Source organism: Salmo trutta, chromosome 23, assembly GCF_901001165.1.
Source record: "Salmo trutta chromosome 23, fSalTru1.1, whole genome shotgun sequence".
NCBI classification, from domain to species: Eukaryota; Metazoa; Chordata; class Actinopteri; order Salmoniformes; family Salmonidae; genus Salmo; species Salmo trutta.
This window is the reverse complement of record NC_042979.1, coordinates 10714109-10729276: the sequence shown is the minus strand read 5'-3', so window position 1 is coordinate 10729276 and position 15168 is coordinate 10714109. Positions and strand designations below refer to the sequence as shown.

Here is a 15168-nt window from a genome sequence, read left to right as displayed (position 1 = left end):
AAATTGCCAGGGTTAGAGGTTCCAAAACCTATGGATTATTTCTATGGCCACAACACAACAAGCTGTTCCATCAACATGTTCTCAGAGCATTTCGTATTATTCTGTACGTAAATCTGAGACACTCCGTTTAGTATGATATGTTATGTTTTGTATGGTATGTATTCATTTGTGGATGTTCATCGCCCATTTCGTATGATATGTTATGAATTACAATTCATATTATATGTTACAAATTTGCTAAACATACAATATGTTACGAATTTGCAAAACATACAATATGTTACAAATTTGTAAAACATATGATATGTTATGAATTCTAGCTAGGTAGCTAGGTGGCTAACGTTGCCTATGCTAGGGGTTAGGGTTAGGTTAAAGGGTTAGGGGAAGTAGGGTTGTCCCCAACTAAATCAAATCTTGGTAGACTGAAAGTAGACTGTTTTTTCAACCAATCGATTGGTTGACATTTTCACTATGTGACTGACTGCTGACCACTTTAAAGCTAGAAGAAAAAGTATCTTACGCAAAATCCGTAATGACTTTCCAACAGCTTCTATTCCAGTTGCAGTAATTTGATTCTGAGTGGAAAAAATAGACATCTGCGTTGTGTCTCAGACATTTTTTAATAGAGAGACATTAGGGTGTCTATAATACCATTTATTTTTCTGCCTACTACATTACACAAAAATGTATCCAAGGAGTAACCACTACAACTGTGAATACGGCCGCAGAGTTACCAGTTAAGAATGAAATGTTATTTTCCAAAATGTAATAAAATAGAAACACATGGATGGTAGACTTGTAACATTTTGTATGGAAACAAAGTCATAATCATTATGTGAAAAACTCACAAACAAAACATTGAACAATAACAAAAGGCTAAGTCACCCTGGAGAGAAGTATGTAAAACCAGCTACCTCTCTCTCTCTCTCTCTCTCTCTCCTTTGAGAAAGATAAATGATGACACAAAAAGATCACAACATCCGGCACCTCATCCGATTTCAAATGGAAAACATAATCATAAAAACATGAATAAACAAACACTATCCCATTTCCAAATGCCACATACATACTACTTCTGGGCCAATTGACAATCCAGGATATAGTCACATCCATTTTGTTTTTCCCCCTCTGTGTATCCAGTAGTGTTGATGAGGTCATATAGGCGTGGGCTGAGTGGCATAAGTGCCTTCCTCACACATGGGCCTCTGAGTCTGGCAGAAGAGTACAGCACTGCTCAACGAGCCCAACCAAATTGGGTATGGAAAAAAACAGGGTATAAGAGCAAATCTAAATCTCCCTAATGATGCCCCATCCTTTACTTGTCTTCAATTGACGATAACCTATTCTGGCTTCCTGGTTGTCTACTTAAACATGAGACATTTTTAAATAACACACAGACGTTCAACAGTTAAACAAACTCAAGCTTCTGATTCAACATGTTGAAATCTGATGTAAATATTCATTCTTTGATGACCCCGATTGGAGAATAACCAGGTTTTCTCTTCAGATCTCAAACTGTCACACCCTGATCTGTTTCACCTGTCTTTGTGTTTGTCCCATAAATTTTTTAATGTTTTTATTTAACCTTTATTTAACTAGGGAAGTCAGTTAAGAACAAATCCTTATGTACGGCCTACCCCGGCCAAACTCTAACCCGGAAGACGCTGGGCCAATTGTGCGCCGCCTTACGGGAATCCCAATCACTGCCGATTGTGATACAGCCTGGAATTGAACCAGGGTCTGTAGTGACGCCTCTAGCACTAAGATGCAGTGCCTTAGATGTCAAATCCTACCGGTGTGTTTTCCGCGTTTCCTGTGCTCTAGTTTTTGTTTTTCTTAGTCTTCCCAGTTCTGACCTCTGCCTGTCCTGACTGATCCTGCCCGTCGTGCTGTGCCTGCATGACTCTGATTTGGATTACGACCCTTTGCCTGCCTTGACTTACCTTTTGCCTGAGACTCGTACCATACACTATCCACCTCCTGTGTCTGCATCTGGGTCTTAGCCTGAGCCTTGATAGTACGAACTGGCTATGACTGACCCAGCAGACTCAGACCAGCTCCACAACGCTGTCTCCCAGCAAGGAGCCACCATGGAAGACACGAGGAATTACTGCAATGCCTTATGAAGGCAGGCAAAAGGTAAGTCAAGGCAGGCAAAGGGTCGTAATCCAAATCAGAGTCAGGCAGGTACAGGACGGCGTGCGGAATCAGGGTCAGGACAGGCAGAAAGGTCAGAACTGGGAAGACTAAGAAAAACAAAAATGAGAGCACAGGAAACACAGGAACACGCTGGTAGGACTCGACGGGACAAGCACAAAGACAGGTGAAACAGATCAGGATGTGACACAAACATCTTGGGCAATATCTCATCTCAGATGATTCTAAATGTATTTGAAGTAAGATAGGGCACCAGAGACTCAGCTTAACCCACCTGAGAGAACATTTTGTATCTGCACCTGTAAGAGAATGATCTTAATTCAAGGCTAAATGATAAAAGGTAGGACACGTGTGGGTGGTCCAGTATCAGTTCCTTACCTGAGTGCGATGGAGGTCCTGTTGACAGATCCAGAGTAGCGTCTGGTGGGGCCGTAGCTCCCCTGGTGTACGTATCTCTCACCACCACAACACAGTACCATGAGGAAGGCCCGTCTGAAGGCCCTGTTCAGGAAGGCGTAGAGAAAGGGGTTAAGGCCAGAGTTAATATAGCCAAGCCACAGCCAGGCGGTCCACATCTGCCAGGGCACACTGTAGTGGATGAAGGGGTCCACCACGTTGGTGATGAAGAACGGGGCCCAGCAGAGACAGAAGCAGCCCATGATGACAGCCAGGGTCTTGGCAGCTTTGGTCTCTATGCGCATGCGACTGGAGCCCTGCTGCTCGGAGCTGAGGTAGTGATGGGGGGGCGCCGAGTAGTGGGCGGAGCCTGCCCGCTGCAGCGTGCCGATCTGCCGCGCGTGGCCCATGGCGGTGATGTAGATGCGCTGGTAGGCCAGCACCATGAGGCCCAGGGGAACGTAGAAGGCCACGGCGGAGCAGATGAGAGCATGTGGACGGTTCACCACGAATACACAGCTGGTCTTGTTGCTGCTGCTGCTGCTGCTGAACTTCCTCTCCTCAATCTGGAGACAGACAGCATGCAGAGAGAGAGAGAGCGCAATCAATGAACAAGCAGATCCACGTACAGGAAGAGGCGTGTGCGTACTGTTGTATCCACATCCACTTATGGAATAGTGACACGCTCTTATCCCCTTCAACCGAGAGTGTAACGATTGCCTAATGTCCATTTAGTGACTCTCTTAAAACAAACTATGAACAGGTAGACGTTGACATATAGTATTATTTGTGTTCATAAACCGGTAGCTGTGAATTGTACTCAGCACTGACTCCAGTGTTTAGATCTCAGTGCGCTTGGAATTTTCTTGGGTGTTTATGTCTATGTAAAGGGTAGTGGTAGCGTTAGCCTAGGATGGTTGAGTGCACTTGGACGGCACTTACACTGAGAGAACAAAACATTAGGAACACCTTTCCATGACCTAGACTGACCAGGTGAATCCAGGTGAAAGCTATGATCCCTTATTGATGTCACCTGTTAAATCCACTTCAAATCAGTGTAGATGACGGGGAGGAGACAGGTTAAGAAGGATGTTTAAACCTTGTTTATGCGTGCCATTCAGAGGGTGAATGGGCAAGACAAAATATTTAAGTGCCTTTGAGCAGGGTATGGTAGTAGGTGCCAGACACACCGGTTTGAGTTTGACAAGAACTGCAACAATTTTGGGTATTTTCACGCTCAACAGTTTCCGTGTGTATCAAGAATGGTCCACAACCCAAAGGACATCCAGACAACTTGACATAACTGTGTGAAGCATTGGAGTCAACATGGGCCAGCTTCACTGTGGGACGCATTTGACATATAGTCCATGCCCCGACAAATTGAGGCTGTTCTGAGGGAAAAAGAGGGTGCAACTCAATATTAGGAAGGTGTTCCTAATGTTTTGTACAGTCAGTGTATATGGATAATTTGAATTTTGTAAACAATAATCAGTGTCATCATTTGACAGAGATACATTTTTTCAGATGTCAAAGGTGAAACAATGAGTCATAGTACTATTTTTAGAACTAAAAGAGGGCTTGTGTGTTTGCTCTCCCCAAAGAGCTTGACGCATGAACAGTTCATGATCTGAGCAGCTCAAAATCGGCACTATGTCAAAACATTCAAAAAACTATTCAAACATAGGTCTCCAGTTTGATCTGTTATGCTTGTTGCTGAAAAGGGCTGTGAAAAGTACAATTGTTTTATGACTACTACAACACCATTCTACGAACTTGAAATGTTATTCAAATAAAAAATGGAATGCTTGTTGGTTTAACCATGTGTCCTTCACTTAACATCTGTCCACATTTTCAAGGATCAACAAAACAATTAATGGTAGTTCAAAACCTCCAGTATATAAATGTTTTAGATCAAACGATTTAGACTACAGAGCAAGACTCTGTCTGTAGTAGAACCATCAGATAGACAGGCTGGCCACAGCTGCTTACAGACTTACAATGTCCTCTATGCCGATGGCATGCCAGCTTTGCATGATGGGAAGGAAGGAGATGAAGGAGGCGATGACCCAGCATCCCCCCAGCATTAGGGCCACTCTGACGGGAGTCATCTTAGTCCTGTACACCAGCGGCTGGCAGCAGATCGCATAGTACCTACAGTATCAAAATAATATAACAACATTATAACAACATCAACAACATTATAGATTCAACAGAGGACAAAACCTGTAATCTATTGATAGTGGGTTTCTGAATAATATTTATATCTACAGGCCACAAAAAAAAAAATCAAATCTGATAACTAAAAAGTTATTTTCAAAACATGAACATTTAAAAAGTATTATTTCAATCTGTGTGCTTTCTGCTCCCCAAGAGCCATTGCATTTTGACACCTGCTATGTACATACCAAAATATTGCCAATGATGACTCATTCCTTATTCCTTAATAATCTCCTTACTTGCGATACCAAATAATAAACTAAATTGAAACCCTCTTTTAAATGCATTAGCCCTATATAGGTGGATAAGAAAGAAAAGCAGTGACTCATCACTTCAAAGACTACTTTAAAGACTACTTTAAAATCCTTCTAATGACCGATTGCAGTTTTATAATAAAATGTTACACTAAACAAATGTGGGTCATTTCTGTAACCCAGCACTGGGTCAATATAGTACCTACCGTGCTTCTACATCTACATTGCTAGCTGTTTGGGGTTTTAGGTTGGGTTTCTGTATAGCACAGTGTGACATCTGCTGATGTAAAACGGGCTTTATAAATACATTTGATTGATTGATTGATTGATTGATACCTGGCACTAGGTTATTTTGACCCAGCAGTGGGTTGGTTTTTACTCTTGCTGGGTTATTGTTATTCATGTATTTTTAACCCAGCCGAAGGTTATTTATTACTTTATGGCTGGGTTATCATTATTTATATTTTTATTTACCCAGCAGTGTTCATTTCTTAGTTTCTTACTGGGTTATCTTTTTCTACCTTCTCTCTATTACAGAATCTGCACATTTTCTTAAAGTACAAATACTTCTAACAATCAAAGTTACAACGTTACTACACAAATGTTTATTTTTCAGCTCTTAATTTCAACTACAAAATGAAGTCATGCAAAAGATAAAAAAATAAATAAATAAGGAACACACAAATCAACCAACATTTTAGAAGCACAATCCATCATTTGAATATCACAGCAGCCCTACCAATTAAAGCTGAGGAATGAGGCTGAAGGAAAGTAACCACCCCACAGCCCCTACCAGGTATACATTTTAAACATGATTTTATGTCAAACAACAACAACAACAACGAAACAATATTTTCTGCTCCAGAGCCTGCCCATTCATGATGGTGAATGCCAGGGAGTAGAGGTGATTGTCCCCGAGAGTCAGAACGGTTCGGGTCTCTTGTTCTTTTGGTCGCCTGGCAGAGTTATTCAGCCATATGTGTAACAACCTGGGGATAAGAGAATGGTATCAATGTAGAAAAATGATCACACACACAACACACACACACACACACACACACACACACACACACACACACACACACACACACACACACACACACACACACACACACACACACACACACACACACACACACACACACACACACACACACACACACACACACACACACACCGAGGTTAGCTGCTACCAGGTCTGCAGTGTTTAGGAGAGCTCCAGTGAAGATGTAACGTTAACCCCAAGGAGGAATGCTTCTGCTGTGACCAATCCTGTTTCATTTAATTCATATCCAAAGCATTTTTCTTAATTGACTTGCCTAGTTAAATAAAGGTAAAATAAAAAATTGCTCAGAACATGCTCTACTCCTATACAGTCTATTGCTGTGTGCAGGACGTTAATCTGCATTGAGTTGAGTTCAGCCCCTTTGTGCATGGTTTACAGTATTACATATTAAATAGAATTCAATATTCCACATGTATACTTACAGTATGACTTTCAGGCATCATCAATGCTTGGGCAGGCAGTCTTCTTTCCAACTTGTAACACACGTCTTTAGTATCTGTATCTGGGGAATACAGACATAACAAGAGTTTAGGGGACAGTCAAAATGGACAAACGTGGATAAACATTTGAGATTCTACTTTAGTATCTGGGGGACAAAGACATGGCAACGTTTAAGTGGAGAGTCTAACTGGATAGTTTAAACTTGGCTGAACAATTGAGACACTCCTTTCATTTCAATATAGCTAGCTATATCCACCTAACGTTAAAGTAACTATGCCTGCATCCAGACTGAGACTAGCTAGCTAGCTAACTCATGGAAATAATAAGGATAAAAACCATACAGTAACTGGACCACCATAAAAGCATGAATTATAAGCTTGCCAACTACTGTAGCTACCAACCATGTTAAGTTTACTGCAGTGGGCACACACAGAATGTTTCTTGGTACAAATCTACTTTGAACAAAAGTATACTGCTTATACACATAGGTATGGGCTTAAAAAAGAAGATACATTTCAATTCTATATCTGACATGTTGAAGGTATTTCATTTTGAGTTTGCATCCTAATATTACACTTGATCTACATCATATAAAACTGAAATATATTTGAAAAAACATTTGATATAGAAACACCAGATTTTTGGCAGTTAAGAAAACCCAATGTCTATTAATTATGAAATTATGAAAAATATTAATAATATTCCACCCGTGAGGCCACTAGAGGGTGATTTGGTAATTTGACTACAGGAAAGGGCTACATTAACTCAGAGACAGGGAATACTCCTAGCTAAGTCAAATCTAACGTTTGGCTAGCTAGATAACTAGCTAAGATAAATTAGCTTGATACCTGAGGGGAAACAATGCCACACACAGTAGGCCTACAGAAGACAGGTTTTCTACAGGCACTGATATAGCTATCTTCAACAAAAACCTTACACCTTACAAAAACCTGCTTTCACACACAGCACATGAAAATAGCTTGCATCATATGATGCAAAATGGCATTGTATAGGGGATGAGTTCTGTATTTTGAAAGTTACATATCTTGAAAACTTGAGTGCTGACAAGCAAAACATTTTGGGACTATGTCAACAATGGACTAATGAAACAAATACCAAAAGATAGTTTTGGGGTGGAACTTTCCTTTAAGACCATCAAAACATGAAATACATGACACAAAATCAACTACTTCCATCAAAGCATACAACAACACATACAAATGTGTTCTTATTTCAATCAATCGTTACACAATGGCCCATTAAATACGGTGCCTTCAGAAGGTATTCACACCCCTTGACTTTTTCATGTGTTTTGGTGTTACAAAGTGTGATTAAAATGGATTCAATTGTCATTTTTTGTCAACGATCTACACAAAATACTCTGCAATGTAAAAGTGGAAGAAATATTCTAAAACATTTTTTGAAATTCATGAAAAATAAAACACTAATATATCTTGATTAGATAAGTATTCAATCCCCTGAATGAAAACATGATAAGCCGAAACCACACAGACAGACGTCGTCAACGGCGTCAAAATTTGCGTGCCAGAGTAGAGAGAGTCAATTCACATTACACTGCCTAGTGTATGCCAACTTAATGGTCATGAGAATCCATAATAAACAGTTGTAATATGTTATATTTGCTTTGTGAATTATTGTTGTGTGTTTCTTTTGACTCACCTTACACTGTATGTCCTACGGGAGCCCCGTACCTGCCTCCTGTTACGTCGGCTCACGAACATGAGGAGAGTTGTAGCTAATACACCCTAGCAGATGATAAAGAATTTAGCTAGTCTCATTCTTTCTACATAGCAGTATTCTCTCTTGAACAGAGTTCTGCAAGTTTCCCAGCCGTAGCCTGCATAGGCCATATGCCTGTGCTCAAAATCAACAAAGGTAGGCATAACATTGTTTTTAAATATGTATTACTGGCACTGGCAGCTAACCTTATCAACACAAAATAGACACTTTTTAAAAGTCCAGACATAACAATTCACAACAATTTTCTGGCAAATTTCCGCTCACTTTACCAGCATTGCTTCGCGTACATGTAAGAAACATTCACTTGCTTTCTAATTTGAAACGCATGATGCCGTTGAAGGCATTGAAGCTCGCGCCACGTCCGTTTTCTCTCATTCACTACCGTGCATTCTAATTCCAGTGTGTACGCGCTCATTCACGCCTGTAAAAAACTAAATGCTTTTCGTTTGATTTGGGCTTTAGAATCACCTTCGGCAGCGATTACAGCTGTGAGTCTATCTGGGTAAGTCTCTAAGAGCTTTCCACACCTGGATTGTGCAACATTTGCCCATTACTCTTTTCCAAATTCTTCAAGCTCTGTCAAATTGATTGTTGATCATTGCTAGACAACCATTTTCAGGTCTTGCCATAGATTTTCAAGCATATTTAAGTCAAAACGGTAACTAGGCCACTCAGGAACATTCACTGTCTTCTTGGTAAGTAACTCCAGTGTAGATTTGGCCTTGTGTTTTAGGTTTTTGTCCTGCTGAAAGGTGAATTATTCTCCCAGTGTCTGGTGGAAAGCAGACAACCAGGTTTTCCTCTAGCATTTTGCCTGTGCTTAGCTCCATTCTGTTTATTTTTCTTCCTGAAAAACTCCCCAGTGCTTAATGATTACAAGCATAACATGATGCAGCCACCACTATTCTTGAAAATATAGAGAGTGGTACTCAGAAATGTGTTGTATTAGATTTGCCCCAAAGATAACCCTTTGTATTCAGGACAAAAAGTGAATTGCCTTGCCATATTTGTTGTACTATTACTTTAGTGCCTTGTTTAAAACAGGATGCATGTTTTGGAATATTTTTATTCTGTTCAGGCTTCCTTATTTTCACTCTGTCAATTAAGTTAGTATTGTGGAGTAACTACAATGTTGCTGATCCATCCTCAGTGTTCTCCTATCACAGCCATTAAACTCTGTAACTGTTTTAAAGTCGGTTTCCTTCCTCTCCGGTACCGGAGTTAGTAAGGAAGCCTGTATCCTTTTAGTGACTGGGTTCTATTGACACACCATCCAAAGTGTAATTAATATACAGTGGGGGGGAAAAAGTATTTGATCCCCTGCTGATTTTGTATGTTTGCCCACTGATAAAGAAAGGATCAGTCTATAATTTTAATGGTAGGTTTATTTGAACAGTGAGAGACAGAATAACAACAAAAATATCCAGAAAAACGCATGTCAAAAATGTTATAAATTGATTAGCATTTTAATGAGGGAAATAAGTATTTGACCCCCTCTCAATCAGAAAGATTTCTGGCTCCCAGGTGTCTTTTATACAGGTAACGAGCTGAGATTAGGAGAACACTCTTAAAGGGAGTGCTCCTAACCGCAGCTTGTTACCTGTATAAAAGACACCTGTCCACAGAAAAAATCAATCAATCAGATTCCAAACTCTCCACCATGGAAAAGACCAAAGAGCTCTCCAATGTCAGGGACAAGATTGTAGACCTACACAACGCTGGAATGGGCTACAAGACCATCGCCAAGCAGCTTGGTGAGAAGGTGACAACATTTGGTGCGATTATTCGCAAATGGAAGAAACACAAAAGAATTGTCAATATCCCTCGGCCTGGGGCTCCATGCAAGATCTCACCTCGTGGGGTTGCAATGATCATGAGAACGGTGAGGAATCAGCCCAGAACTACACAGGAGGATCTTGTCAATGATCTCAAGGCAGCTGGGACCATAGTCACCAAGAAAACAATTGGTAACACACTACGCCGTGAAGGACTGAAATCCTGCAGCGCCCGCAAGGTCCCCCTGCTCAAGAATACATATACATGCCAGTCTGAATTTTGCCAGTGAACATCTGAATGATTCAGAGGACAGGATGTTTTTACTTTCACAACAGGAGTGTGAAAGTGTCTGTGTCACTGTGTGTGCAGTCATTTGATTAGCTATTTAGCAGCCTTGTTTAGCAGTCTTTTGGCCTGAATTCTTCAGGGCATGGATTCTACAAATTGTGTTAGTTTCAGTGATCGCGTGCTCGCTGGAGCCGCTTCTTCTTGTTTTTAACTGATAAGCGTGGAACCCGTTGTGGTCGTGGTCGTCTGCTGCAATAGCCCATCCGTGAGGACTGACGAGTCGTGTGTTCCGAGATACTGAGGTACTGAAACGGGCGCGTCTGGCACCGACAATCATGCCACGCTCAAAATCACCTAGGTCACTCGTTTTGCCCATTCTAACGTTCAACCTACAGTAACTGATTGCTTCGATGCCTGTCTGCCTGCTTTATATAGCAAGCCACGTGCACGTAACTTACTGACTGCACGAGCAAAGCATTTTTTGAACGGGGTGGTGTACCTAATAAACAGGCCACTGAGTGTATGTCCAAACTCCGAATCAAATAGGTTTCTCCAAAATAACATGGTCATTTACTTTGATTGCCGATCTTGTGCATTTATCAAAATTTCATCAGGTAGACTGACTTCAGATGTGTCATGTAAACAAGATTATTAGGAAATGGTTCTTCTTCCACATATCATGTACATGTTTAAATAAAACAATTATATTATTCTGACTAGTCACAATAATCGTATTATTGTGTGCCAATCGTGTTCTTATTGATCAGTCACCAGTAGACCTAGACCCTGTCACACTGAACAAGCTAAGACGCCCGACAATCGTTTACAATGTAAGAATTTTCCCACAGCGTGGAAATTTTGTCTGGGATGACAAAATGGTGGTATAAGACAGCTAAAATCATACAGTCTGCAAAGGCCTTTAGGTGGCTGGAGTCTTGGACAATTTTTTGGGCCTTCCTCTGCCCCTTCACAACTGTGTGGGTGTGTGTGGACCATGCTAATTCCATAGTGATGTGGACACCGAGGAACTTGAAACTCTTGACCATCTCCACAGCAGCCCTGTGGATGGGGGCGTGCTCATCCCTCTGTTTCCTGTAGTCCACGATCAGCTCCTTTGTCTTGCTGATGTTGAGGGAGAGGTTGTTGTCCTGGCAGTCTCTGACCGCCTCCCTGTAGGCTGCTTCATCGTTGTCGGTGATCAGTGCTACCACCTATTTGGCATCAGCAAACTTGATGATGGTGTTGGAGTCGTACGCGTCCACGCAGTCGTAGGTGAACAGGGAGTACAGGAGGGGACGAAGCACACATCCCTGAGCGGCCCCGTGTTGATGATCAACATGGTGAATGTGTTGTTGCCTACCCTCACCGCCTCGGGTTGGCCGGTTGGGAAGTCCAGGATCCAGTTGCAGAGGGAGGTGTTCAGTCCCAGGGTCCTGAGCTTGGTGATGAGCTTGTAGGGCACTATGGTGTTGAATGCTGAGCTGTAGTCAATTAAAAGTGTGGGAAGCAATAGAGATTGTGTCATCAGTGTGTTGATGTAAGCCATGACCAACCTTTCATAGATATAGATATGAGTGCTACTCGGATTTAGTCATTTATGCAGGTTACCTTAGCATTGGCATGGGGACTATGGTGGCCTGCTTGAAACAAGTTGATATTACAGACCGGGTCAGTGATAGGTTGAAAATGTCAGTGAAAACACTTGCGAGCTGGTCAGCGCATGCTCTGAGTACACATCCTGGTATTCCATGTGGCCCAGTGGCCTTGCGAATGTTAACCTGTTTAAAGATCTTACTCACATTGGCTATGGAGTGAAAGATCACACAATTGTCCGGAACAGCTGGTGCTCTCATGCATGGTTCAGGGTTGCTTGCCTCGAAGCGAGCATAAAAGGTATTTAGCTTGTCTGGTAGGCTTGCGTCTATGGGCAGCTCACGGCTGGGTTTCCTTTTGTAATCTGTGATACTTAGCAAGCCCTGCCACATCCATCAGAGCTGGTGTAGTAGGATTCGATCTTAGTCCTGTATTGACGCTTAACCTGTTTGATGGTTCGTCGGAGGTCATTGCGTAATTTTGTATAAGCGTCCAGATTAGTGTCCCGCTCCTTGAAAGAGGCAGCTCTAGCCTTTAGCTCAGTAAAACAGATTTCCGTTTTGGATTTGAGTTTTTAAAGCAAATGTTCTGCAATTATACACATTGTGCTATCATATGCTATCTCGGGGGGGGTGACCTACAGGGGGCCCACAAACTCCCCCAAATTAAAAATTATAATAATTGGTTGAGGGCCCACTGGAGGTCGGGGCATAACTGTTCGGTAATCCGGCCCTGGTCCTGTGGAGAAGCATACATTAGATTTGTGTTTGGAACGAGGGGGTGAGCTTGCAGATTACTTACTCCAGTGACTTTTGACTGTATGGGGCAGGTGCAGGACAGGACAACATAGCTGCTCATGTATCAGCCATGACAGGCTGCCATATGCTTAAGGACAGAGAAAGACAGAGAGGTGCTAGAGAAGGGCCCTCCAAGACATGTGCTAATGCTAACACACAGCTGGGTGCTAACAAAGGTGTACGGCTATTAGGCTGAATGGATGCATCAAGGTGACTGGGCTAGGGGGCGTGGCAACAGTTTGCAATAGTTTTGCAATAACTTCCAAAGTGAAGGGATGTTTTTCACTATGTTCATTGCTCACCTGTCCAGTGCTATGCAACACAGGTGTAGGATAGATGCAGTGGTCAGAAACACGTCCAACGAGGTCCTGACCAGACAGAAGATCTCCCCATACCTCCACTGACCTGTGGTCAGCTCAATGGCTGCAAATGGCATGACAACCACAGCAACCAGGAGGTCTGCGAACGCCAACGACACTATGAAGTAGTTGGTCTTCTTTTTCCTGGAGGGAGAAGGGGAACAAAAGCATTTTCATTCATTTACAGAAAGGTGCATGAGTTAAATGCAAACATAATTATATTTTTTGTTATCTAGCTTTTAAAATGATCAACTCAGAACAACCTTTTTTTTCTCATAACTCTACTGCATAAACATAGAACATGACAGAAGCAATGCCAGTGTCTAATGTGAGAGCTGCTTTGTCACCCAATAGCCAGAAGGTGGCATATTCATCAGTCTGTCAATCACACATGTCCTACTTCAATTAAATTCTGTCCAATATTTTTTTGTACATGACTTAATGTCATTTTATAGAAAACAGTGCGCTTAACAAAAGGCCCATATGAGAATCCCCTAGAAGCAAATATACAGACTTGTTGACAGACAGCAACAAGATAATGTTCTCTAGAGATGGTGGGACACAGGATGTAAACACAATTATAAACTATCATTGTGCTAAAAAGCACACTCTAAGTACTCCCAACAGCACACATTTTCTGTTCTGCTTTAAAAGGGTCACATTCCCTCCTTTGAGCACTTAGGTGTTTTCTCATTTGGATTTGCTCCTACGTCCTCTCTCCTCCATCCTCTCACCTCCTTTTGAAAAGGGTCAAAGGTAATCGAGGAGAGGCGGCGAGGAGTGCTTGTATGAAATGAGACTCTCCTTCTCCACTCACACATCATCAGGAAAATTACGTTTACAGGGATGGGTCACGGAAGAAAGAGGAGAGAGGGTGGAGCATGGACATTTGCCCAAATTAGAAAAAGCCTTGACAGGACGTGACCTACATGTAACAGGAAGTGGGCTTACCGAAGATGTCTGTCCTTGCAGAGCGCCACCATCACCAGCAGGTTTCCCAGAACAGTCATGATGATGATGATGGAGAGGAAGATGGTGAGAATGACCCTCTCCAGTGAGTTCAGCACATGCTCCATGTTTACCACGTCATCGACTGAACTAAACAATCAAACAATTACTGTTATTACGGTCATCATCATAACATCATTGGAATATGACTGATAATCATAAGACGTATGAATGAAGACCTTTCATAACATTTAAAAAAATATATTTTCAATAACAGAGAGCATTTGATGTGTGGGCTGTGTGGCCTCTAAATGGTATTCAGTTTAGATGTTTCATATAGACCATCATATCGCAACAATGAATTATGTTCCCTCTCAGGAAGTAAAAGTGATTTGAATTGAAATGAATTACTCATGTTCCACTGTGTGTTCGTATTGTTCAGGTGGGTGGGATTCTGTGGCCATCGCTGTTCATCTGCATAGAGGGTGCTAAAGGAGAGTCCTCCACACCAGTCGCTGTGGCCCTGAGGACAAACACAACCAGGCAGCTCATCACAGCTCTAATACTAACACTGAATTGTTCACATCTACAGCTTTAAGACTGTATGATGTTACAGCTGAAATATTGTACAATGTTACAGCTGTAATACTGTTTGATTGTACAGATGTAATACTTTGTTACAGCTGTAATACTGTTTGATGGTACAGATGTAATACTTTATGTTACAGCTGTAATACTGTACGATGTTACAGCCAATGACGGACTGGCCGTCTGGAGCGCCGGGAGTTTTCCCGGTGGGCCGCTTGACAATTGGGGCCGATGCAACGCAAAATATAAATAACCCCAGCCCCCGCTTAAATAAAAATAACCAAGTGCTGTGTGTCTGACTGGCCCAGGCGAGTGGGCTGCCGGGCCACTGCCACTGCGGTTGGGTATTACATCTGTCAGCCTCGCTCTCCCAGCCAATTACTTTTGGTCCAGTCCATTCTAACTTCACCTGGGCCCCGCCCCTTTCCCATCTCTGTTAAGTGGTGACATTTGGATAAATAGTGGAGTGGAGCAAGATGGCCAAACAAAAAGAGAAAAACGTAAAGGTGGTGCTGAAAAGCAGAGAG

The 15168-nt window shown here is 42.0% G+C and overlaps 1 protein-coding gene across 1 annotated transcript; it reads right to left on the bottom strand.

Annotated features, from left to right (window-relative positions):
• Positions 1–863: 863 nt before the first annotated feature.
• LOC115159316 (5-hydroxytryptamine receptor 4-like) lies at positions 864–14563 on the bottom strand. The gene is made up of 6 exons (XM_029708894.1): positions 14465–14563; positions 14057–14203; positions 13049–13249; positions 4551–4704; positions 2536–3119; positions 864–1230 (listed from the first exon to the last, which is right to left on the bottom strand). The coding sequence occupies exons 1-6, from the start codon at positions 14515–14517 to the stop codon at positions 1155–1157; spliced, it is 1215 nt and encodes a 404-aa protein (XP_029564754.1). The 5' UTR covers positions 14518–14563; the 3' UTR covers positions 864–1154.
• Positions 14564–15168: the final 605 nt, after the last annotated feature.

What these genes read in the sequence shown, in the direction of transcription:
- LOC115159316 (XM_029708894.1), bottom strand. Translation starts at nt 14,517, where the DNA reads ATGGCCACAGAATCCCACCCACCTGAACAATACGAACACACAGTGGAA. An exon ending in TGTTGCATAGCACTGGACAG is followed by an intron (nt 4,705 to 13,048) that starts GTGAGCAATGAA and finishes TTGATACTGTAG; the next exon opens with GTACTATGCGATCTGCTGCC. An exon ending in AGGACCTCCATCGCACTCAG is followed by an intron (nt 1,231 to 2,535) that starts GTAAGGAACTGA and finishes CTCGTTGAGCAG; the next exon opens with TGCTGTACTCTTCTGCCAGA.